The sequence below is a fragment of the Montipora foliosa genome, chromosome 7 (assembly GCF_036669935.1).
Source record: "Montipora foliosa isolate CH-2021 chromosome 7, ASM3666993v2, whole genome shotgun sequence".
Lineage (NCBI taxonomy): Eukaryota > Metazoa > Cnidaria > Anthozoa > Scleractinia > Acroporidae > Montipora > Montipora foliosa.
Genome location: NC_090875.1, coordinates 40,204,827 through 40,231,505, shown reverse-complemented (window position 1 = coordinate 40,231,505; position 26,679 = coordinate 40,204,827). Strand labels below are relative to the sequence as shown.

The window sequence follows — 26,679 nt, the reverse complement described above, 5'->3', positions numbered from 1 at the left end:
CGGCGCTTATTCAAGTAAATACGTTATATACATTTCGGCAAATTAAGCCCACGTAAAAGAACAAAGCTAGGCAATGTCTCTTAAAACTATTAGGTTGATCGTTAACACATTTCACATAACCAAAACTCACCGAAATTGTTTTCATCTGAGAATAGTGGCGTCCCGCTCTCTTCTAAACTCTTAGGTTCAGGAAGGCTAGCAGACGGCTAAAAGATAAAAAAAGACAAATCTGTCAATGTTCGTGTGATAGGAGTCTTTTAAGACCTAAGACCGAAACCTAAGCTTCAGTAAGGAGAGACGGTTTGATATTTCTATAACGGCATAAATAAATGGTAGATTTCCCAAGAAAAGCTTTAGTGCAGGCGCAGCTGATTAGAATATGCTCAATAGTTTCCAGTTAGGTGGAGTGGCGGAAAAATGACTTGTAGGACGAGGTAATCTGACAAGGAGAGATTTTTCTCTCTAAAAGCATCCCACCCAAGTTACATAAACATAAGTGCATGTACTTACCATCGAGGGGTCATTGATCAAAGAGTCCATATCTTCCTCCATTCCGCTACTCTCGAAGTATGGTGTCTCCATGCACACCTGGCAACTCCAGTCGATTCCCTCTCCAGACCGTACAGCGGCGCGGAACTGTGCTCGGGATATTCCAGTATCGCAGGTACGATGTTGCCAACGGTAGCAGCCGTCACATTGAAGGCCTTCCTGGCGCGGGCGAACGGCGACGTTACACACGTTGCAGATGTTCATGATGTAAAGCTGGAATTGTATTCAGTTGCTCTAAAGCTCGAATGAAGATCCAGTATCTTTTTGGGCCTTTTATACTTACGGCATCGGATCAGAAAGGTAAGTGCGATAAAATTCACAGATCTGATTGGTTAACCGGAACCATCCATATTCGAATAAGCTCACATAGGCGACGCTAATTAGTGTCAATTGTAGTTTGTTTGTAGTGACTGGGAAAGACTGGTTAATATTGCACACACGCGCTGAAGACTTTTTTTTACTCGTAGAGAACTGCCGTCGGACGCGCAGGAAAATAATTCCAGGCGGAGGGAATGAACAGTAATAAATGAACAGTAAAGACGCAACAGCGCAACACTGCAAACCAATTCCTGCACAGCTCCTTCAAATAAAGCCCAGTAACCTATTTGCTTTAGCAACTATCATGAGTATATGATCCTTCCAAGAGGTGTCATTTACGATCACTACCCCCAAATCTTTTTCAGTTGAGGCAACCTCTACATCTATACCATTTATACTGTAGCTACGATGTGGATTAATACTCTTCCTAGATATACGCAGCTTATTGCACTTTGTAGGCTGAAAATACAATTCATTTGACAAGGAGCAAGTTGTAAGCGAAACTAAATCCTGCTGCAATTTCGAAAAATCAGCATCATTATTTATGATCCCATAAAATTTAGAATCGTCAGCAAACATAGCCAGCGTCGCACTGTTAATTACATTTGGAATGTCATTTACAAATAATAGAGAGAATCGGTCCTAGAAGTGACCCCTGAGGTACACTTGATCCAACGTCAGTCCAATTACTGTAAGTTCTATTTATAACCACTCTTTGACCCCTTCCAGTTAGGTATGAGTAAAACCAGGAGAGTAGGGGGTCATCGATTCCAAACGCTTTTAGCTTCGACACGAGCTTTGCCGGGCACACAGCATCGAAAGCCTTGCGGGCAAAGTCAAAGAAAATTATGTCTGATTCTAGCGCGCGGTCCATTGCATGACCAATGTCATGTTATCGGCCAGATGTGAGGTAACCTAGAAATTACTTTCCAACTTTCCTTTATTTAGGTACGAGTCACAACTCGGGAATTTGAGAAGTCGCTTAACTCGCATTCAATCAGGCAAATAACCGCACAAAAAGCTTCAAAGTCACCACGACATTAAAGTACGGCTTTTTTATTGAGAACTTTTGCGTGTAAATATCTTTTTCAGTTTGTTATCGAGATTCCCACACAAATGCTTATAATTTTTTACCCTCCGAGTCTGGGCTGCCTGTGCTTTCATAAATTCCAAGTTCTTTTTTTTTTTCACATAATCGCCTTTATGGTTATGATATTGACTTTCCATTTTCCAACTCCACAAAGGCGTATTTTGTTAGAGGACGGAACGAAAAAGGTAAAGCAGTTAAACGGGCACCATTTTAAATGAAAATTCTTCCCAAGACCTACCGAGAACAGAACCCTTCTACTATCCTCTGAAACCTTCCTCAGATAGGCGTATAACGACTGTGGGACAAAAGTGAAACTTAGCATGGGACGGACAGGAAAGATGTTTAATCGGAGTTTAGTAAATAGATTAATTGGAATGGAGTGAGTGAAAGCCATACTAACTGGGCCCGGTTGTTCAAAAGCCGATTAACGCTGATCCCAGATAAAAAATTAACCAAGGAGTCGAGTCATCTCTCTACTCCCAAATGCTGTTCAACGCTGATAATCGGCAAAACTTTACATTAGAAGTCAATCTTGAAAAACAAAAATAAGCAAAAGGAACTTTCAACAAAAAGTTAAAACTTGAAACAAAAAGTTTACGCTAATCCTGGGTTAAGTTAATCGGCTTTCGAACAACCGGCCCTGATCACGTAGTTATCAATGACCTAAAAGCTACCTCTTCCAAAATGTATCGCCCTACTCCTGCGCCACATGGTATTCAGAGTAAACGCTTAAAGGGAACCTCCACTCTTACTACAGAATAAGTTTAACCGAAGGAAATTATGTTTACAAACAAATTTGTTTGCAAGTATAAGGAATGTTCGGAAGAGAAGAAAAGGGAAGGCGCGAGTATACCGGAGATGATGGAGTGCAGGAAGTGTTTACACACCGGCTTTTTACCGATGTTTTTATGATAAAAAGCGAGGTTAGCTAGGGAAACCAGAAGTGATGGACTTGCTTTAATACAGTACCATGCTATCATGGCCGATAGGTCGAAGTTTGCAAATATGGACTAACGATTTTCATTCGGTTTGTGCATCGTTATCCCTTCACTGTTCTTCACTTCAGAAGATCGACAAATTTCACGGTGAGTGCTTTTAAATTATAAAAAAAGCTTGTAAATTTAAGCTACTTTTGCTCTTAAATTGTACGCACCCTTTGTGAATTGATTAGTTTTAGTCTATTCGTTAAGTTTAAACTGAAAAAAAGTTTCTTAGGTTAATAGTTCTGTTCTTCGTGAAAGCTACGGCAGATTTTCCGGACGAGCCGAAGAATAATGAGGCTACCTTTGCGTTCTTGCTGAGAGATCGATTCTCCATTAACGTTTAGTTTTGGGGTTTGACCCCACAGCCAAATTGGGGAATAGCGAGAAAGCTTTTGCGGTCAATGAGACCAGGGTCGTAGCCAAAAAAAAGAATTATGACTGAGGTGGTTGAATTCTCTTCGTAGGTATTAGTGATGTTTATGATGACTACACTTTAAAGACAACACTGGAATCACGCTTTATTTTTAAAAATCACGTGTCTCGGTTTGTCTCTTACTGGCTACGTACGGCTAAGCCCGCTACTTAACAGACTTCACTCGAACACAGTTCCCTTTTTTTTAGGCAAATGTAGATAAAAATTGTAGAATTTATAGCTTGAAAATCAACTCCAGTAAAAGGTGCACTTTAACTATTTCGCCGGGAAAAAAATGTGGATTATAAGTTCGTAAGTGCACTTTAAAATCTTTTTAACAATTCCTCAGCATAAGTTTTAAAATGATAGTTTAAAGGCGAAATAGCATTTAAAACAGTACAATAGTTACACATACCGATGGTTGTTTTTGATAAGAATTTTCTCAGTTTACGAAAACCTAACCAGAATTTTACCTGTTATCTGTCCACGGTTTTAAAGCCGGGACGGGTGATAAGTCGCTGCCACACGTCCCGGGGACAAGTCGCCACAACAATTCGCCTCATGTTACACGGTTAATAATATACATGAAAAAATTACTCGATTCTGATTGGCTGGGAGCAGGGCAGTTCAAGTGTAACACAGTGCAAAAAGTGTTATAGATGGTTTTCACCTGACGTCACAGCGGCCATGTTTGCGTACAGAACAATAAAGGAAAAAGTCTTTTGGGAATTTGACTCTATTATAATGCAAAACATGTGCCATAATTTGCTATTGTTTTGTACACAAACATGGCCGTCTCTTCACGTGATTGAAAACCATCTATAACAGTGCAAATCACACATCGAAATTCTGGATTATGATTGGCTAATAAACAATAGCCCTTGGTCATAGCCAATCAAATCTTTTGTTTTCAAATCAAGAGCGCGCCCTGGATGGCGCAATTTTTCCCTGATTGCGTGATACACGTGCATTTCTTCTGCTTAACCATCTCGAAATTTTTCATATATATGACCTGTCTCTGCGACTTGTCACCTAATGTGTCTCGGCCTTTATGAACACGCGTGCAAATTCAGGGTAAAATACTCATGCACGTGCCGCACGTGACAGATGTGCCACATGCGCACTAATATTCACAAGCGACGCAAGCAAAAACACAAGCAACGTGCGCAGACTCAATTTGTTAAACTCAAATAAGTTTTCCAATTAGAGGAGAACTAGAACGTGTCACATGCATTGGGTCAAAACTCACTAAGTGAAACAATAACTTATAACTTCCTACTTCCGTCTCCAAACCCACCACAATTTCAGAACACTTCCTCACTAATAATCACACCGCCAAATAAATTTACCTTCATCCATTCGAGATTATTCATTCCAATCGTGATACTGTGCGCAAAGCAAGAGAAGCATGTCTCATCAACATAGCTAACACCCTTGAACCTTTAGGTCTTAAGAAAGATGAAATGTAATCTACCTTTTCCCCCGATATTTCTTGTTATATAACTTCAGTTATCACTCCTTATTATTGTTGTACCGTGTCCGTTAAAATCCTTTAGTTATCTTTCGTGCTGTACCAAATCACACGCCATAACACTATTCAAATTGTAATGTCTTTGCTAACCGTAGTCATTGCTTGTAAAACCCTGGTGAAGAAAGGTAGTGCCTTTCCAAATATTGGCATTTTTAAATATATTCATTCATCGTTATATCAGCCTTGCTCTTTTTAGCTTACTTGAAACAATAACTCGAATTTTTGACTCGAAAGTCATCGGGTTGTGAACCATGACCCCATGTCAAGATTTTTTTTCTGCTGTCATGGTAGCTGAACGCGTTTAAACAATAATTATTGATCTATTTTTGAGCTGGAGTCAACCCTCAATGTTCTCCGTGGCAAACAAAACTCTCTGTTTCCTTGGGACAAGTCATTACGTGCTTATTGTTAAAACAAAGGGCACTAAGGAACAACACGTTGATGTGTCTGCGTAAATTGCTTGTGCTTCTTTACATTTTACATTATATTATCAGTTTTTGATTGCTAATAACTGGCTCGTTATCAAAGCCAACGGCTTAAAAATGACCAATATTTAACTAACTTTAACCAGTACTATGACCTTCTGTGAACAAACTTGTATGTTAATGAAAGAAATGTAAACATGACTTCAGCAAAGATTCCCTTATTGGTTTAGAAAAGCCTCTTGGTTCACCCTCCTTTCCAACTCTAAAGCAGAATGCAACCACAACAGCACTGTTGGGGGTAGTCTGGGGCGTGTACTTTGTGCTCCAGTCCGTAAACCCAGAAGCGAGTGTTTGTGTCCTTCCACTCATATTTCACTTCTGAGACAGGAACGGCGCGCAAAGTGTGACGCTGAAATAAACCAGTAAAAACTAAGAATTTGTTCCAATGAAGAGCTGTCACTTCTGAATCAAGGAAAGCAATTTTGGAATTCTTGTAAAAGAAACGATGTTAAATGTCAACTCCTTCGAGAGTTTCATTTGCGGAGTTGGAGTGGTAATGCATGTGGGCGCTTTTTTTTTTCCTTTTTGCTTATTGTGTATAATACGTATTTCAACAGAAAAAGGAAAATTTCCATGCCTTCCCCATGAATTTGCTCCAACACGACTATTCTATTAAATTAGTCAACGTCAAACACTGTGGGACAATGATGAACTGCGCTATCGAGGGGTTTCGTACCTGCATCAGGATTCGTTTGGAAGGCCAGTTCCGGGAATGCGCCTCAACAAGGGCCTGGGAACCTCGATTAACATCTTGGTCATGGAACATTGTGATGGGATAAACCTGGAAGTACAAGCAGAATCGATTCTTTCAGGTTTTGGGTTTTTTCTCGTGAAAAGTGAAGATAAAGAGACGCTTAGCACCAGCAATCTTGGACAAAACTCTTGGGAAAAATTCCGGCTTACAAATCATTTGACATGCACTCACAAACAAAGTCTAGGCCCTCTCCCTCATACTGTGCAAGCCTGTGGCCGTTTCTAAACCAATAGTGGATTAGGAGAGAGGAGGAAAAGTAGGAAGGATTTAATCTTTCATCCACACAAAGAAAAATTAGGGGATTAGTATTTTATATTGGTGTGCCACATTTCCTAACGAGTTTTGTCCATGATTATGGTATTTTTGAGAACAGCAACCACGAATCGTGGTTAGAGGTCATAGAGATGCAGTTAGGTTTGGACATCAAGCAATACGATTCTGAGATCTACCAAGGAAAAGGAAGACAGTCGCCATTTTTTTGTTTTTTTTTTGGTTTCTTTTTGACAAAGCCATCAGTACCTCAGTTCAAACGGCCGAAACTGGATAATATTTTGCCCTAAAAAACTGGAGACTTGTCTGGTCTGATCAGATAGACTTATCTGGAAACTTATCTGACATTTCTTTATCTTGTGTCTGTGTTGGTATCCTGTTTTTTTTTGTTCAATTGTTTTAACTTAAAGTTTATGTATATTTTGTATTTAATATTTTCTTTCTTTTCTTTTCCTGCGTAATAAAAAATATATCTCCCGTAAAAATTAAAAGAAAAAAAACCTTGTAATTTGAAACAAAGGGCAAGTATAAGTCTCAACTATTTTAGGCCTTTGCTCTCTCCTTATGTCATTTTAGTTTACACAATCTTGTAACAATTATTACTCATTGAGAAGAAGTATAGAGCGGCTTTCAATTGAGTGTTGTAAAACCATTACCAAAGTAATTACTTTAGCCAATCGCAGCAGGTGTAAACAGCACAATAGACCGTATTCACAATTGGCGGCTAAGTAATTATTCTTTCGTTTTTATGCTAATCATCCTTACTAGCGTCGTTCGCACGAACACAATTCAAAATATTTTTTTTCTCCAAAGTGAGGCTAATGAGGATGATTTACACAAAGAATAATTTCTTGGCCGTCATTTATGAATACGGTCTATGAACCAATCCAAATTCGGAGCAATTCCACTCGCTCAAAGCGGGGGGAAAATCGTGCGTACAATTGGCGATGGTTTTGGTTTTCCCTCTCACATTGGTTGATAAACTGGCGCGAGATCACTAAGCGTAGCAATTGCAATCACGTAATTACTTTCGACAGCCATTTGAAAAGTGCTCTATTTTTCCGGTCCTTTTTAAACTGACTAACAAAAGAGACCTTAACTTTTTCATCGATACAATTCCAAATTTTAGGTCCTTGAAATCATAGTTAACTGATGTAGGCTGGTTATGAAACTCGGTAAGTTTCTTTGTTTCATGTTTTTGTTCGCTTTTTTGGCCTTGACCCTACACAAAACCCGACAAAAACACGCTTTTTTCGGCAGGATAACCAATCAATAGCTTCGACTAATTTATTCGAAATTAACTTGCGAACCAAAAACAAAAGATTGGTCACGGTCGGTTCAACATCTAATTGCGACTGTATTGTTCCTGCTTTTGAAATTCCCAGGGTTTCATAACCAGTCCCTAGATTAACTATGTTGAAATCAAACATTGAAAATGCCAAATTTTTGGAATGGTTCGTAAAGCTCGGAAAGTCAACTTTCGAATCTCCCCTGGGTTGTCATATTATTTTTATAAAATGATAATTACTCTTGGTAATTCTTGTGTAAAGACTTCTGTTCCTTGTGATCCAACTATCAAATGATCTGGTAGATCTGTCCTTTCCGTCACGTGATTATCCACGTGAGTTTCCCTAAACAACCAAACCAAATAATTTTAAAGTAACTTCAGTCACAAAAAAAAATTAAAAACAAACATTTCGTTTTCTCGGACGGGTTAATTTAGGTAAATTAACCTATGCAAGAATGACTTGCGGACCGCGTTTCCTTCTGACTAAGGGATAACGCTCGAAATGCCATCTCCAAAATCTTTGAGGGTCTTTGTTTCCGGGCGCCATCTTAGCTTAATAAAAAACAAGATGCAAACAGCGGTCACATACATTATAAACAAGTGCATTGTTTGAAAATTATTTACTTGGCGTTTCGTATGCTAAACAACGAGGCATACGAAGCATTCGAAAAGTCAACTAAATAATTTCAAACAAAGGGCTTGTTTATAATGTTTGTCACTGCTGTTTGAGTCTTATTTTTGATGTAGCTTTGGGGATATCCCAGGGGTTTTGGGAAACAACAGAACATGGCTAATTTGAACTGCAAAAAGGGGGAACAAAGACAAAATATCTTACGGAACATATGCGAGGGAACAAACCATTTTAAGCGTCACTTCATATAAAGAGACTGTTTGCGAGAGGCGTATATTTGAACTGCGTAAACAGAAGTACGCGAATTAGATGCACAACTGTTTTAATAAGTACCACGAAGTGTCTCCTTGCTATTCTCCCCATCTTCAAAGCCACTCTTGTCTGCAAGCTCGTTCTGGAGATACCAGATAATATCTAAACAATGATGCTTTGAGAAAGCGAAATTTTACAAAGATTGAATGGAATCATTAACACTTTTGCCGCCTAAGAATTTAACAGTTTTTGATGGCTAATAACCGTGGCTCGTTGCCCTTTCAAGTCCATTAGTAAATGGCATGATGTCCTCTGTGAACAAAATCGTATTTTAATGATGCAAAATGTAAGCAATGACGTCAGCAACGATTCATTATTGCTACTTCGTGTAGCTGCAGTATTTTCTATAATAGGTGATGCCTGCTGTTGTCGCACTCCTTTTCTTTGTAACGCTGCGCAGATTGATTCCGAAATTACTTCCAAACTTATTCTCAGCTTTTTGATGCGTACGTGTATTAGTCACAATTCCCCTCGGGGCTAGTCAGGACTAATTTACAATTCTGTTTGGGGAACTTTGGCCAGTCTACTCGTTGAAGGAATCGAATGATGAACCCATATAGAATGACAGAACAGACCCCAACACCTGAAACGCCGTGCCTTCCCCTCTTCGAATGCCCACACAGGGCCTACGGTCTCTAGTCCTTATGCGAGAAGAATTGAAAGTCTAACTACTTGCATGCGAATGTAATTCACTACTTGCACAAATCCCATCCCCCCCCCCCCCCCCAAAAAAAAAAGGAAAATCTGCATAGGCATTGTTTTCGACTTCTCTTGGGACATTTTCATGTCCAAGGAAAAATTGCGAACATTGGTTATGCAAAAGTCTTGGGAAGGGGGAAGGGGGGGGGGGGGTAATAAAGGTGTATTATGGGATTGTGCAAGTAGTGAATAGTTCATTTCCGAATTCATATCTGCCTCCTCTTCAAAGTGAGTCGAAGTGCGAAGTTTTTGTGATGGCAATTACTTCTACTTTACACATGAATGAAAACTAAAAGAAAAACTTCGCACTTTAGACTCTACTTTGCAGAGGAGGCAGACATGAACTCGGAAATGGCCTATCACCAAAGGCAAAACTTTCTCCTCAGTCATTTAAAGACCCCGAGTGTTGGTCTGGCCGGAATTAAACTGGCGACCTCCTGCACGCTAATCCGATGCTCAACTAACTGAGTCTACATTGAACACGAGTTCATCACAAACTCACAAAATGTCTAGATCTCAGTTGGCTTGATAGCTCAATAGGCCACTTTCGACATATTAAAATTCAGCTTGAAAGAGATGTTTAGTGGACAAAGACAAAGAGAAAATGGATGACATTTTAATATTTTTCACATCCATTGCAAACTTGTTTCTATTGCTTTTGTCCTCTCTGCCTCACTATCAAGCTGAATATTGATATTTCGAAAATGGCCTATTCACTACTTGCACAATCCCATAATACACCTCTTTTACCCCCCAATTATTTTGCATAATCATTGTTTGCAAGTTCTCCTGGGACATGAAGATGTCCTGAGGGAAATCAAAAACAATGCCTATGCAAATTTTTAGGGGGTTAAAGAGGTGTATTATGGGATTTGTGCAAGTAGTGAATTGGCAACCTCTTTCCCAGGGCATTTCACCGCCGAGAGTAGGACGGGTGTCCCACTCTCCTAGCTCTGGAAATGAGGTTGCTTAATAGACCACTTTCGATATCTTAAAATTCAGCTTGATAACTAGGCTTACAGGACGCAAACAAAAGAAATGAATAAACATGTTCATTCAGTTTCCTTTGTTTGTGTCCTCTAGGCCTCGCTTCCAGGCTATATATCGAAAGTGATCTATTGGTAGATCACTGTATCGGTGATGCAGATTCGGTTTGGTTAAGATTCCTCTCATGACATTATTTTTCTAGCAATCCTTTGGTACTGCTCAAGTAATGTTCATAACAGCGACAATTTAATATATAGATTTTTCTTACAGCCTAAAAGAGGAGCTTCCGGATTATTTATTCTTACAATAAGTTAACCTGGCTTGAGCCTGCAATCCAATCAAAACCCAGTACCTGGTCAGCGGTCAACTTCAAAAACACATCTGACCTCTATTAGCTCTAAACTTGAGCCTGCGATATGGCCACGTGATACTGGTCACATTGGCATACATGGAGGGGTGGACGGTCGGAGAACAAACCAAATTTTCTCGCACAGATGGGTTACCACATTTTCTTACCCATAGTGCTCCGCGCACGCGCCTTCGGTTCGCAGAGTTCGGGTAAAAACTTTCCCAACACTACAAGCCTCTATTAACTAATTAACTCCTAAAACTCCTCACCATTTTACAGTAAGTTGAATGAACATCTTCAGTTGACCTTGACCTTGGCAAGTCCAGCACAAAACACGACCATGCCCATGACACGTCTTGCAGCTAGAGCAATACAAACGGTTGAACGTTAGCTGAGTAGCCAGGCATCACACGGCTTTCCTAATTATAGACTTTATGAGAAGCCCATTACCCAGTCGATCTCTGTCGTTTGGCCTTAGCCCATCAGTCAACTGTATTGTCTAAATTTAGTGGCCAATCACATTGGGCCTGATGATCACAACGATTCTCATTGGTCTGCAACCAAGTAATTGCTCCAGGGATTGCTCGTGCTTAATGCAAAATCATAATCGTGAAACGAACACAGTACTGCCATGTTTTCCGTCTTCCCGCAAAAATCTGGCAGTAGCCGTCCTAAAAATAGATAATGGGGAGTTCAAGAAACGACGACGGCTACGGCAACGACAACGCCAAAAAGCAGTAATCTATACATCTTATTCGAGGGTTTAACATAGAATACGCGCAGATATTTTGAGAGTTGCGTAGTATTTCTCCGAACCCCGCAGGGGCGAGGAAAAATACGAGCAACGAGCAAAATAGTTCAAACTTTTCGTCGCCGTAGCCGTCATGGTTTCTTAAACTCCCTAATACCTATCTCGCAGATCGAGACAAATGGGTTATGACAAGAGAAAATGAGGGAACAGAGAAGGAGGCTCCCGGTCCAGCCCTTGGGATATGTCATGTCCACGAAAGTTATTTTTAGACGAGCGGAAGTCTTCCGAGACGTCCGCATGCAGGCCAACCTCGGTCCGATGTTTGAAAGAAAATATATATTCATCAGCCTTCCACGCGCGCCATCATTTTCTCTTTTCACTAAGAACCTGAGAGCGAGGCAAGACTGCATGCGGACGTCTCAGAAGACAGACTTCCGCTAGAACAAAGACTTCCACTCGTCTAAAAATAACTTTCGTGGACATAACATATCCCGGCCAACGCCTTGAGCCTCCCTCTCTGTCCCCTCATTTTCTCTTGGTTATGAGCTTGTGACTTTATTTAGCGCCATTTGTTGGTTAATTTTGTTTGTTTGTTTGTTTGAGCAGGTTGAAATTTTGGCAGCTATTCAGCTGATGTGGACCTGCTATAACCTAACGTCCCACAGAGAGCTTACAAACATCAAGGATATTTGTGAGACGGGGCCTACGGTTTATAGTCCTTATCCGAGAAGACTTGAAAGTCTAACCATTCGCAGATGAAATAACAAAGGCAGCACTTTCTCCTCAGTTACTTTAAGGCCTGAGTGTTGATCGGGCCGGAGTCGAACTCACGACTTCCTGCATGACAGCCCGGTGCTCAACCATCTGAGCTACCGGCGCGCGATTTAAGTTCTTTTCTTAATGGCCCAAGATGTTAGAAGACTCCACGTACTCTCAAACAATAAGTTATAAGGGGAACAGGGATGGCGCAGTGGGGAGAGCACTCGCCTCCCACCAATGTGTCCCAGGTTCGATTCCTGGACTCAACGTCATATGCGTGGATGGAACTTGTTAGTCCTCCATTCTGCTGCGAGAGGTTGTTTCAAAATGATTTGGTACAGCAACTGTTCACGGCCATAAAACCGCTCGATTTCAATATGTTATTGTCATTATCAACATAATAATCATCATCATGAAGCATCATCGTCATCGTCCACGTCATCATCACTATCATCATCATTATCATCGTCATCACCATTATTGAGTTTCACCAGGAGCTCATCAAGGGGAGCCTCTATGTCTACTACTTCCTTGAGTCAACCCTTTCCTTAGTAAATTTATTTTAAGAAACAGGTTTTTCCCGCGGAAAGTATCATATTTCCTTTACGCTGAGATAGCTCTGTTTTCGTTGGATTTTACAACAGTGAGTGGGAGGCGTTCTATAGATAAATCTACTCGGGAAAGCGTTGACTCCTTGGCCCAGTATGGGAGATGGAGGTTCCCTTGATGACCTCCTGGTTTGACTGTAAAATCTCGCTTCTCGGATCTTCAGCGCCAGAAGACTCTTAATTCCGAACTTACGTTCGTCTTCCCGAGCCATGGCACCACGTACACGACGTGTGGTGATGATGCCCATCTCTATACTCAGTGCGTCTACCTGAGCCGTGACACCAATTGCAACGGACCTGCAGGATGGAAAAAAGACATCATGTGACTTTAACATAACCAAGTGTCCATCACTAAGGAGTAAGATTTCGCTGTTTAGTGTTCCTATCAATTGAAGGACAAGGGTAGAAGCTAACTTCGCTAATTTCTCAAACTTCGCTGTAGAATGGACGAAAGATTCACACTTTTTCTCGTACTTCTCGCTTGAAATTTCATTCAAATAGCCCCGAGCTAGCCCTGGAAGAAAATCAAAATTCCATACTTTCTGAGCGGTCGAAATGCGTAGCACTTTTCACGTGTGCCAGCCTGCTGATTGCTTGCCTCTTTCTGGCTGGACGCCGTTTGAGGCTGGCACTTCGCTGGCACACGTGAAACGTGTTACGCATTTCGACCGCTCAGAAGGTATGGGATTTTGATTTTCTTGGAGGGCTAGCTCCGGGTTGCTTGGATGAATGTATCGAGGGAGAAGTACGAGAAGAAGTGTGAATCTTTCGGTCATTCTCCTGCGACGTTTGAAAGCGGAGCGATCCGATTTTCTGGCGAAAAATCGGCCCGGCGCTGGAGCCGTTCAAAAATTAGCTTCCACCCTTGTCCTTCAATTGAGAGGCACAGTAAACAGCGAACTCGAAATCTTCAAAGTCGCTCAAAATACCACTTCTGAGGCGAAAGAACGACAGTACCACAGGTAAGGTAATACAACGTGATAAGACGGCCATGTTGGTGGACAAAACAGACTTAAAATGTGGCTCGCGTTTTGCATAACAATAGAGACAAATTCCAAAAGACTTTTTTGCTACTGTTCGCTATTGTACCAACATGGCCGCCATCACGTGAGGTGAAAGCCAAGGATCGATATTTCGCTACAGAAGAAGCATACGGTGAATCCAATACATTTAATATAAAACTACACACGGTTACACAAACAGATTGAGCGTGCAAAAGCAAAACCAAATGACAAATCTGCTAGAGCGACCCAGCCCTAATTCAGTAATACTTTCAGCTTACTCTTCCTCGTCCATAGCACCTGTAACATCGTTTATATCCAATGGCCATACACTCGTGGCAAGGCTGAAAGACAAGGAAAATTAAATTCCAGCCATTGTCATTTAGAGGTACGACACGATACGATTACTTTATTTAAAGAGGTAGCCGCAATTAACCTTTTTTCAATGACTGCAAAATTCTCGCGCGCTCGTTGGCTAATTTTCATTGTCAATAAGTGGACAGACACAAAAATTTTTAATTTATGTGATAATGACGCGATATTGATCTCGTCAGATTCAAGTTCAAGTTTTTCGCATTTTTGTCTCGCGTTCTTCTCGTGTTTTGACTAATTTTGACCCCTCTGCCCTTTTGTTATTGTAAAAAACAAATTGATGTAAGTTTTTCATGCGGCTGTCCTGTTATTGACAGTGAATTTCGTCATAACATTGTGGACGTAGTCTAATCCACAGCTAATTTGACAATGTTATGACGAAATTCATGATCAGTAACAGGATTGACGCATGAAAAACTGACATCAATTTGTTAATTTGCAGTTTTCTAACTTACAGCCCTCTAGATATAGGAGAATCATTGGTTACATTTTTTGGTTCATTAGCTCGAGGCTATCGTATTGTAGTCAACCAAGAAATATTGAAAGAGCATTGCATAATAACAGAAACCCATAAGGGTTGAAACGTGTAACGCGCGTTCACAGCTTCCGAATATTCAGTGCAAGCTGATTGGTTGAATGTTTCAGTGCTAAGTACATCTTGTTGTTCCAAATATGGTACTTAGCAAATTGAATATTCAGAAGCTTGCTTCCCAGCACACAAGGGGCCGTTACACGTTTCAACCCTTATGGGTTTCTGATAATAAGCTATCTCTGAATATTTGAATCAGATATAACAGATAATCTCTGAGCAATGAACCACGGTACCTGGAACTCCATGTCCTGCTCTTTGCGAATAGTGTGTGGGTTCTTTTAATGTCAAATTTCTAATTTCCCGACGATAGTAAATTTACTTGAATCAATTCACTTCAATACCACTAAATGTCTATGTTCTTCGCAGTTTTACCTTGACCGTCGCTGTGTGTGGAACCTCTATATATGCTTCTTGTGGCGTGAACAACTGAGCGGCCTGGGCAGGAACATCCCACGGCTGAGGAGCCGGGCCATTCTGAGGACCATCAATGTGCTGACCTTAAGAAACCGGTTAAAAGTAATATTTCAAAAACGAGTGCAACACCAGAAACCATTTGAAGGCCGAGTGGTTTAACTGTTCTCGTGCGTTTGGAAATCCAATGAAGCACGACCCAGGAGTTTTTGAAATTACTTAGAACTCCATCAAAATACATTATAATTTCAATTGGCTCATCAACTTATTATTAATGAGAAAAACAATTTCCGACTTGATTCCAACAATAGGACTTTTGCACGATGACGCCATTCTCTATTTTCGTATTCACTACTTGCACAATCCCATAATACACCTCTATTACCCCCCAAAACTTTTGCATAACCATTGTTTGCAATTTCTCCTGGGACATGAAAATGTCCCAAGAGAAGTTGAAAACAATGCCTATGCAAATTTTTGGGGGGTAAAAGATGTGTATTATGGGATTTGTGCAAGTAGAGAATTCCCCATAATACACTTTGCCTGTCCCCCATATTTTGCATAAACCACCGTTTTCAAATGCTCTTGGGATTATTCAGTGCCCCAAGGGCATTTGAAAACAATGGTTTACGCAACGTTTGTGGGGCAAACAAAGTGTAATATGGGGAATGCGAAAATAGAGAATTTGACTGCAACTACCAGAATCCTTAAGGTTTTGCTTGTCTCATGCCAATTAGAGCGATTAGAGAGATTTAACATCACGTTTACCTGATAGGACAAACGTCGGCTTTCCGCTTCACGTTTCACGTAAAATAGACCATAGTTAATCTATGGACTGGTTATGAAACCCTGGGAATTTCAAAAGCAGGAGCAATACAGTCGCAATTAGATGTTGAACCGACCGTGACCCTGCAAAATGTTTTGTTTTTGGTTAGCAAGTTAATTTCGAATAAATTAGTCGAAGCTTTTGATTGGTTATCCTGCCGAAAAAAGCGTGTTTTTGTCGGGTTTTGTGCAGGGTCAAGGCCAAAAAAGCGAACAAAAACATGAAAAAAAGAAACATGTCGAGTTTCATAATCAGCCTACATCTATTAACTATGAATAGACAGAAGGTTGTGACTTAAGCTTCACGTGACCCAAGGTAAACGCGAAAATGCCTACTTTCACGTAGAAACGACAAGCGGCAGCCAACAAACGTAAAAAAGAGCGGGAAATTTATGGTCACGTGGTCACTGTTTGTTTGTTATTTTTACCCCGCTGGGAATACAAAATGTTAATAAGAAAAGAAAACCAAACTGAATTCTGGTAGTTGTAGTCAATTGACGCTATCGTGAAAATTGCCTATTGCAGTAAAAACCTAACTTGAATAAAGCTGCTACGAACAGACCGCATTCATAAATGGCGGCTAAGTAATTATTCTTTTGTCTTTATGCTAATCTTCTGACTACAATGCCTCGTAAAAACGAGCAAAATTCAAAAAGAATTTTTGTTCCAAAGTGAGGCTAGTTAGGATGATTAGCACAAAGACAAAAGAATAATTTCTTGACCGCCATTTATGAATACCGTCTATGACATCATAGTTTATTTTGTAATAAAAAGAAACGATAAGAATCTGTCTTTTTAGGGAAGAAAGTGGCCGACTTCTCTGAGTGAAGTAGCAAGAGCTTTTCGTAGGCTGTTCTTATATTTAAACTTCGCAAAAAATGAATACACGAAAGTTGAAGATTATCACAATTAAGCAGAAACTTAAGAAGTTGCGAAGAAAGCCTAAAAAAAACCCAGCTGTTTAACTGCTTTAAGCTGCTGCTTAATTAACCCTTCCATTCACATGATCGAAACGTTCATTCTCCTGAGTGGAACCATACATTTCTTCGTTGGTTAGTCATGAGAATTTACTGTTATATCTTAAGCTGATAATTATCTTCATTCTCAATACCTGTCTGACCAACATTTCATTGAAATTGTAAGGAAAATTTACATGCTGATCACCCCTGGGAATCAAAGGGTTAAATTAACAGAGATTACAGCGATATTTTGATAATTTCATAATTCATCTTGTCTTACCTCTGTACGGTTCGTATTTCCAAGCAGACGTCCGCGACTCGCAGAAACTCGTCATGCTGTACTGTGAAAATATAAAATTATACACTCCAACATTTGAAAAGCAAAAAAAGAAAATACTCTTTCAATACACATGAGCCTTTTTCGAAAATACTATAACACGTTTTCGGCATCGCTGCTCGGGTGGCCTAACAAGGAAGTGTATCATTTTGCAAGAACGAAACAGGAAACAAAAAGGCAGGAACGCCCTCTCGTGTGTGTATTCTTTGATTGCAGTCACGTGATAGAAAAATCTAGCTCAAATTTTACATAATAGAGAGTTTAAGCAAAGACGACGGCTACGGTTACGGCAAAGTCAAGAAGCAAGAATATTATCGGTTAAAAAAGGAAAAATACTCGTGCTGCACGTGCAACACGAATTTCCGACCGTACTCCACAAAACAACGACGTGAAATCACCAAATTTTAGGTTTTGACGACAACAAGAGCATATTACAGCGAAAGCATTCATTTTCTGTTTTGACTTTAAAAGCGTTCGTACCCATCCAGTTACAGGATAATTCGCCCTTATTATACAAGTAACAAGACGGAATAATCGCGAAATACTTGCGATAGAGTTAACTTATATCTTGGAAAGACGTTTTCGTTGCCGTAGCCGTCGTCTTTGCTTAAACTCCCTAATAGAGCGGTTTTCAAATGAGTGTCGTAAAACCAAAACCAAAGTAATTACTTTGGCCAATCAAAAAGGACGGAGACAAATCCAGTAAACCAATCAAAACCCGAAGCAATTACACGTAGCCGACACAAAGCGCGGGAAAATGTGCACAAGCGAGCCACAATTGGTTTTGGTTTCACTTCTGATTGCTTGAAAAAGTGGCGCGAGAACTTTGAACCAATCACTGAGTGAAGCAATGCAAAACCAAAGTAATTCACTAATTACTTTCGTCACTCAATTGAAAACCACTCTAATAGAGTCAAATTCCCGAAAGACTTTTTCGCTATCATTGCTCTTTCCACCAACGTGGCTGCCGTGACGTCAGGTGTAATCAAAGAATCCAAAAAGCAAGAAATCAGTCTGCAACGAAACTATAAAGAGATTTAAAACCACACTTAGCCCTGGCCAAACTTTCGAAAAAAGTTGGATTTAACGTTCCAACTTTGCTCGATCCAACATTGTTCGATCGTTTGGCTGCCCACGTTGGAAGATGTTCGTCCAACATTTTTTTGTTCGATCATGTATTGGATAGAGTTTGCTTTTGATCAAACATTACGACCAACAATTCTGCTCGATGCGACAATGTTGCAGTATTTTGCCGCTCTTCAAACAAAGTTGTGTCCTGAATCGAGTCACGTTCGCGCTGCTAGCCAATCACGAATATTATCTTATTTTCAAGCATAGGCTTCTAGCATCATTTGCAACAAAGATGGCGGACAAGGACCAAGGGGACATTGTGGTTGTTGATGAACAGACAGAAACCTTGATCAGCAAGTGTCCGTGGGACACTTTTAGTCATTAATTTTAATCATGATCGCTTCTTGGAGATATCTAGTTGGATAGCGTTTAATATAAAATTCATGCAAATTGATTCGAGCTCATAATCATCATCTCCTAAGCACGGATGTCTCTTGCAAAGAGCCTCCTCTTTTCTACGCGTTCTCTTAACCATTCTTTGGTTTTTCCTTGTTTAAATACGTCCTTTACGTCCTCAAACAGCTCCAGTAGCATAACGCTACGCCATATTTTCAAAACTTGCGCCAACTTGAACTTGAATTCGTCAAGCAATGTTGGATAGTGTTTTGCCACTATAGCCATGTTCAGTCGTTCCATTGCTTGTGTTTCATTGGCCCAAAAAAGCCCCTATGGGGAGTGGTCAGTTAAGTATGTATGCATGCAAATAACTTACATGATAAGCGCTTGAAGGAGCAATATCCTTAATGTCCATATCTTGCGCCGCCTTCTTTCCAAAACAACAGTGCTCAGCAACAAACGCCAACAAGGCATCTCTCGCTTGATCTTCGGTTATGGCTGTTGCTCTAAAACATCAAAAGCGAAAACAGCACGTCAGCTAATTTAAATATAGAAGAAAAAACAGCCTTCTTGTAGAAAACGCGCCTGTGTGTTTCTGGTGCAACAAAAGAGAATTTTAGCATCGACGAGTGTGACTTCCACTACGAGTTCTGGAATTCTGATCACTGCGCATCCGTACTGCGCAGCCCGAAGTGCTCAACTCGTCCCGGCAAGTTGGTCTGCGACAACTTTACACAGAGAAGTAGTAGTGGAAAATACGAGTTTGTCAAAAGGAAGTTGCGTTTGCTTTTCGCCGTTTACTGTAAAGGACTTCCACTAGAAAAAGTGGAAACACCAGTAATTCAGTCAAAACTAGTACCGAAATGAGAGCTTTATCCCATAATAGTATTTTCTGCAGACTGGAGCTAGTATTATACGCTTACCCAAATACGTTGAGTACGACTTCGAATTCGAGTACAAATTGCGCTTGTCCTCGTACTCGCACTCGTTGCCGACTCTAACATCCTCTAATAGCGCCTTGCATGACCTAAGGCGTTCACTTCCGTTTGCCGACGAATGCGTTTGCTAATTTTGGGTCGGTCGGTAAGAACAAAAACACAAACAAACAATGAACTTTATTTGAATGTCAACTAATTTAAGACACTGCCCAGGAATGAAATAAACACATGTCAAATAAAAGGTTGGTTTTTGAGAAGAGGGGAAGACCGGAGTACGCGGGGAAAGAAAAACTTCGTGAAGCAGAGTACAGAACTAACAAACTCAACCCGGGCCACACTGGTGCGAAGCGAGTGCTCTTGCCAAAGCTCACCCTTGCTCCCTAGCAAACAAACAGGTAATATAAAAGGAAAAACAGTTTCAAGCTACAGAACAAGTCGAGTAGCGGGTGGGCAGAAACAAGTAGAGACTCAAGTGTCAACATTTTTTCCTCTCACGCAGACACAAAGCCTCGCTGGTGGTAGAGTATCACGTTTACTCTGGGGTTGAAGGTGAAACTGAAAATCTGTAAGGGCAAGATCAATGTTCATATCTCAGATTAAAAGTTAGAAATATTATCCTATGTCATTACCTTCCTCATATCTAAAATACTTGGGTCGTTAAACAGAGATAAAAAGGGGACAGCCTTATCCAAATATAATAATGATGAGCTTTATTTAAGTGTCAAGTCTTCTAGTGCAGAGAGCTTTTTGGGGACCCTGTTCATAGATCTGAAATCAAATCAAACCTTTGTTTCTTGAGGAGAGGGAAAAACCGCAGCACCCCGAAAAAAACCTCTCGGTGCAGAGTAGAGAACCAACAAACTCAACCCACATATGACGCCGATTTTGGGAATCAAACCCGGGCCACATTGGTGGGAGGCGAGTGCTATCACCACTGCACTATCCCTGCTCTTGTAAAACTAAATAGTTTTCTGGAGCCGAAGTGTGTACAAAATGAAGGACACCTGAGCCAATGCCATGTAAACATGGTATGAAGCCACTAAATCCTACCGCTATAATATTTCTACACACCGGTACAAGATTTCATGTGTATACAGCGCGCAAGCTTCACAAAAATTTAACTTACTGCGTAAATGACTGCTCAGGTGTCTCCTGTGGCTTTGGAGGTTCGTATGGAGGTGGCGGTGGTAAAAAGTCAGTGCCTGCAAAAAAACAGACCAAAATTCAAACAGAGGTATAGCTTTTGGGGGCTAATAGTCATTTCATTTTTTATTCTTTCACAGAAATATACATAGCAACTTCCTCTGCTCGCATATAGCTCAGCTAGTCGAGGGGGGCAGAGGACACATGAACATAAAGTAACTCAATAGGAGGAGATTAAGAAAAGGAAAGGAGAGCTAAAAAGAAAAGGATGATATATCTATATAAACGATACAGAAATGAACTAGAGCTATTACAATACGTTACAAAATTACAAGCCTAGTTTACATTCATCTTGCTTAATTTATTAACTAAAGTAGGTGTGTCAATATAAGCTATCCTCCAGTTCCAGAACACGTAAAAGGAGCTGAATGCAAAGAAGCTTTAAATTTATGTTTAGTGAGTACTCGGATAGTTTGAGGAACACTGCCCCAAATTCTTGCCCCAAATATAGAAAATGAATGTTTTAAATGATTTGTCCTGGAACATTTAATTTAATGTTAAGACTACCAGTCTCTGAAAGACTAGTACTATAGCTATGCACTATGCAATAGTCGCAGGCGCTTGAGTAAAACCCTGTTACCGGCGGTCAACTGCCGCCTGCAGGGACTCTCACCAACGTTTGTTTAGCCAATACCAGACCCTTACATTTGGGTTCGCGCTGCGATCATAGCCATGCACCTACTCCATAAACGACGCCATCCGATTCTGTAAATAGTTATTGAGATCTCAGCATAGTAGTAATATTTTTCGCAACTTATATCAGCGCTTTATTCCATCATGTGATCAAAGAATCCAAGCGCTATAAAACAGTTTGTGAGAAACGTGAAGGAGCATTGCTGGTTTGCATGTGACGTCATGGAGCCAATGTTGTTTCTTGGCAAGAACAATGACCTGTCTCTCCGCTGCATTGGAACTAAATTTAATTCTGGGAAAATAATTCCGTGAAAAGAGAGTTTATTGTATCGCTTACCAACATAGCCGGCTTGTCTCGTGGTTGAAAACCAAGAATACATATGAATTAATAGGGCTTTTAAGCATGGCCAACGTGGCAGGTACAAAACACAGGTCTCAGGTCACAGGTCTCGTTCACAGGTGTCTGATTTTCCAGGACAGAAACAAACCAAAACATTCATTCCAGCTAACCTTAGGGCTAAAAACTCTTGTTTAAGTCTAACTAAGGTTAGCTTTCATGCATGTTTAGATTTGTTTCTATATTCATTTGGTAAAACAGAGACCTGTGAACGATACCTGTGACCTGAGACTGTGTTTTGTACCTGCCGTTGCCAACGGCAACGTAAACGAAAACATCACTCCGAATTAAAACTTAGCACTATCGTAAGAATTTCGCGACTATTTCATCCTGTTCACCTTTTCCAATACAGGCAAGCTATCTGGCTGTAACTGTATGGGTACGAACAGCTTTGAAGTAAAAATAGAGAATGGATGGATCATTGTTGTATGCTCAAGTTGTCTTCAAAACCTAAACTTTATTGATTTCACGTTATTGTTTTGTGGACTACGGCAAAGAAATGCACTGAAATGTGTGTCGCACGTGCCACAAGATTATTTTTCTCTTTTTAACCAATAATATTCTTACTTCATGGCATTTTCGTTGCCGCCGCCGTTGGCGTTGCTTGCCTTACAATTTCAACTATGGAGCGACCGGATGTAAAATGAACGAACAAAGCATTTTTCTTATTAATCAAAGTGTCGTTACTTTTGATAACTTGATTTAGTTCACACTGGTCATATCTGCAGTAGAGGTTTCATTGTATTTTACGATAAAAATAGGACCGTTAAGATTCTAGTACGAGGACGAGAACGAGTACGAGATTTGACTACCTGTTTTTAATTTAGCGAAAATACTTAGAAAATGTATAACCCTGATGATTCAACTTACTCTTTGTTAGTAGCATAGGTTGCTCAGTTATTATTACTGCTGGTAACTGAGCCTTTTCCTGGTCGAAAAATGCCAACACTACTACCGCGTTGTTGACTTGTTTTGACACAACGACATTTGTGCAAAACCTCGTACTAAAACGACGACGGTATCACGTTTTTCCCACCAAAATGACGCTGGTTTGCGCGCGCTCACTGTTGTTCAATGAGAAGATCTCGTACTCGTAATCGTTCACGTTCTAGAATCTAAAGCTCTCTATTAACCAACTGACCGAAACTGGTATTTTCGTATCCCGCAAACGTGCCAAACATATCAGGGGGTGGTGCTGTGGGAGGAGGGGGTGTTGCATTCTCATTGTCATCCACATCCTGATCAGGAACATCGGATCCTGTGTAAGTTGGAGCCTGCACTTCACCTTCGAAAGGAACAAAGTGAACGTTTGAGTGCTATCGTTGGTAAAGTCAACAGCGACACGGAATAAGAGAACCTTCGCGGCTGACGTCATTGTTTACACTGTATTTCATTAACATACGAGTTTGCTGACAGAAGGCATAATGCTGTCTACTAATTAACTTCACAAGGTAAAAGAACTTGTTACACTCAGTTAACTTTTAACTTTGACTTAACTTTTAACCAGTTCTTAGCCATAAAAAACCTGACAAATACTTGGATAGAAAAGGCGCTATGATCTCCATACACTTTAATTCTTTGAAAAAACGACTTCAAAAGGTAAAAGAACCTTTTAAGCTTAGTTAACTCTCCAATTTTAAGCATTTTAGCTTTAATAACGAGCCAACTCTTTGCCATCAAAACTGACAAATTCTCGAGCGGCTAAAGAAGGCTGTAATGATCTTATATTTTTTTGTAAAACTTCGAGTTTTCAAAGCATCATTGCTCAGAGATTATCCGGTATATCAGGTTCAAATTTTCAGAGATGTAAAGTACCTTTAATATTCAGTACTGACGGATTTGAAAATATTCTCGGCTGACTGATTTGAAAACAATAGCCTCAGGCAAAAAATACAAACAAAAATTTCCCAAAAAGGATGCCCACGATCGTGAACCAAAACAATAGAAGACAACCAAGGATCCTGCTTTGTAACTGGATACTCCTAAAATCTAATTGACTGAGAGTCGATTTTGATGAGGGTGGAAAACCGTGTACCCGGAGAAGAACCCTCAGAGTCAGGAATAAGATGGATTAAAACTCAGCCCACACGAGAGCTCATGGCCAACGCCAGCTTAAAGCCTAGTCGCAAAGATACAATGTAGGAGGCAAGGTCGATGATAACCGCTACGCACCCTGGCTCCCCAGTCGACTTTAGTGCTCGATGAAGACTAGACGAATACAGTCAAAATAACGCGATCTTCAACACAAATGCCCACATAGTGAGACAAACAGAAAATACCTAGTTGTCCATCTGTTGGAATTACTCTCGACGATTATTAGGGACTCTAAGATTTCAGTATTTGCCAATGTAACGGTGAATATGCAAAGTCTGTAAGCAACACTAAGAAAACGCAGGTTTTCGTTTGAGGCCGGAGACCGGACGTTTCGCCCGGTCAATTCCCATTCCATTCCCAGTTCTTTGATGCCAATATTTGAGGGGTTTGCTTTATTTATTATTATTATTATTATTATTATTATTATTATTATTATTATTATTATTATTATTATTATATTTTACTTACTTTAAACTGAGAATTTGAGGGAACTCCAGCGTTGCCCGGGAAACCGATTCTTAGGTTCCAGAAACACTGGAAACAGCGTTCCTTAGTGTTCTATTTTAAACATTTCCTGGGGGGTCCAGGAAACCCTGGTAAAATGTGTGTACTAAAACTATTGTCCAATGGGGAGTACATTTTTGTACTCTGGATAGTGACTCATCCCATCCACTGGTTTAAGTTATCAAACGTTTGAACAATTAGGGCCTGCTTTAAGGTTTTGTTCTTGCCAACAATAATTTGGCTGTCCAATTTCCTTATTCATTCATCCACTGAATTATATTACATTACATCATTACATGTACCTGGACATTACTAAACAACGAAACACCGAAATAGCGAAAAGAATCTCCAAAACACCAAGTATGACCCCACCATACATATACATGGTGTTTTAGTGCTTCGTTTTGTTGTTTCATGGTTTAGCAATGCCCCATGTACCTTGTGGTGGTCCAAATCCAAATTGGCTAGCAGCTGCTTGCATGCCTGGCTGTTGACTAACAGTAGGGGCAAAAGTCTGCTGCTGTGGGGGTGGGCCTCCATATCCTTGATGTTGAGGGGGTGGAGCTCCGAAACCTGGCTGCTGTGGGGGTGGGGCTCCATACCCTTGCTGCTGTGGAGGTGGGCCTCCATATCCTTTTTGTTGAGGGGGTGGAGCTCCATAACCTGGCTGCTGTGGGGGTGGAGCTCCATAACCTGGCTGCTGTGGGGGTGGGGCTCCATACCCTTGCTGCTGTGGAGGTGGGCCTCCATATCCTTGTTGTTGAGGGGGTGGAGCTCCATAACCTGGCTGCTGTGGGGGTGGAGCTCCATAACCAAGCTGCTGTGGGGGTAGGGCTCCAGATCCTTGCTGCTGGGGTGGATAGCCTTGTTGGGCTGGAGAATAATTACATATTAATTTTCAACTTTTGAACTACACAATAAACTACGGTTCTGTAGCACCTTTCAAAATAACAATAATGACCATGCGTAACGTTATTGAAGACGTTGGACTTAATGTTACTTACAAAAAAGGTGGGGGTACATCTGAGAGCTCTTCTTATGCCACTCAAAGTCTGATTAATGGAAATGTCCCGTTCAGGTTTCAATCGATATTTTGGGATCATGTTTTGTAAATTTTTTTGATGATTTTTGGGTATACTCAAAAGGAAGTAGGTTTTCTCAAAAGAGTAGTAAAATTGGGAGAAATACGAAACAGTTAAGACTTAGTTTAAAAATCAGAATTTAAAGTTAAAAATTGGTATATGGACCCCACAACAGTCCCCTACCAACCTGGGGTGCTCTTGGGAATTGAACCCAATTTGCAGTAGCATACCTTGCTCAAAGAGAGTTACTGATTTTTTTTTTTTTTTAATACCCTGAAGGTAAGTAACAGGCAGGGTATTCAATTTCTTTTTTAACTCTGATGCCTTTTATTTTTAAAGGTGAATTTCAATACAGTCACCTTTCCTGTAATTAACCCCCCCCCCCCCCCCAAGATATTGATTCTAAGAGGTCACTTATGGTTGGCCTAATACTGCATTGATCAAGTGATAGGAAGCTCAGTACAGCAAGACAGAGGTTTTACATTTTCCCACAAAGATCAAATGCCTAAGGCTAAGAATAACTTGTTTATTTAAGGCTTTACAGTTGATTTAAGTGGAAGTTATCACTTTTAACGATGAGTGCTTATTTGCATAATTTGCGATTGGCCCTTAGGCATTATGGCATAGTAATCCCTTGCAACTCAGCCAATCCTAGCAATAATTGGTGTTATATTGGCAACCGGTACCAGCCATAAGATGATAAGCACCACTCTATTAGCTGAAACACTACCCCATAATAAAAACAGACACGCTTATTATGGAATCAAAGAGACCATGAACAAAACTCAAGTAAAACAACTCTTTACAAGCTAAACTTAGATTTACATTCCAAAATCTGGAGTCTAGATGCAGGGCTGTCAATACATTTCAAAGTACATGTACAGTAAATTAAGCTTATAATCAAAAAATGGGCAGCCATGAAAGAGAGCTTGGCTCAATTGAATGGACTGAAAATGTTCTTGTTATACCTTGCCTCTTCCGCGCACACACTGCGTTGTTCGTCAGATTAAATGCAACACTGGAAACTATGCAGTTAATTGTTCCAGGCCAGCCACACAATTCGCATGAACGATCAAGCGCGAGTAGTT

General features: G+C 40.4%; 2 protein-coding genes across 4 annotated transcripts in view; both read right to left on the bottom strand.

Moving 5' to 3' along the window:
- The window catches only part of LOC138009502 (uncharacterized), a 49,512-nt gene extending 48,694 nt beyond the window's left edge, over nucleotides 1-818 (bottom strand). Inside the window, exon 1 of the mRNA XM_068856548.1 lies at nucleotides 131-818. The gene's annotated coding sequence lies outside the window, so the exon portion shown is untranslated. The remainder of the gene's footprint in view (nucleotides 1-130) is intronic.
- A 1,085-nt stretch (nucleotides 819-1,903) lies between these two features.
- LOC138009501 (protein SSUH2 homolog) overlaps nucleotides 1,904-26,679 on the bottom strand; it is a 28,659-nt gene continuing 3,883 nt past the window's right edge. For all 3 annotated transcript variants that reach the window (XM_068856545.1, XM_068856544.1, XM_068856546.1), the window contains exons 3-14: nucleotides 24,948-25,382; nucleotides 23,053-23,196; nucleotides 20,805-20,880; nucleotides 19,117-19,246; nucleotides 17,217-17,277; nucleotides 15,114-15,238; nucleotides 14,059-14,121; nucleotides 12,970-13,073; nucleotides 10,928-11,020; nucleotides 7,921-8,023; nucleotides 6,045-6,149; nucleotides 1,904-5,717 (exon numbers count right to left, since the gene is read on the bottom strand). In XM_068856545.1, the coding sequence (XP_068712646.1) occupies nucleotides 5,571-5,717; nucleotides 6,045-6,149; nucleotides 7,921-8,023; nucleotides 10,928-11,020; nucleotides 12,970-13,073; nucleotides 14,059-14,121; nucleotides 15,114-15,238; nucleotides 17,217-17,277; nucleotides 19,117-19,246; nucleotides 20,805-20,880; nucleotides 23,053-23,196; nucleotides 24,948-25,382 (1,586 nt within the window). In that variant the 3' untranslated portion in view covers nucleotides 1,904-5,570. The remainder of the gene's footprint in view (nucleotides 5,718-6,044; nucleotides 6,150-7,920; nucleotides 8,024-10,927; nucleotides 11,021-12,969; nucleotides 13,074-14,058; nucleotides 14,122-15,113; nucleotides 15,239-17,216; nucleotides 17,278-19,116; nucleotides 19,247-20,804; nucleotides 20,881-23,052; nucleotides 23,197-24,947; nucleotides 25,383-26,679) is intronic.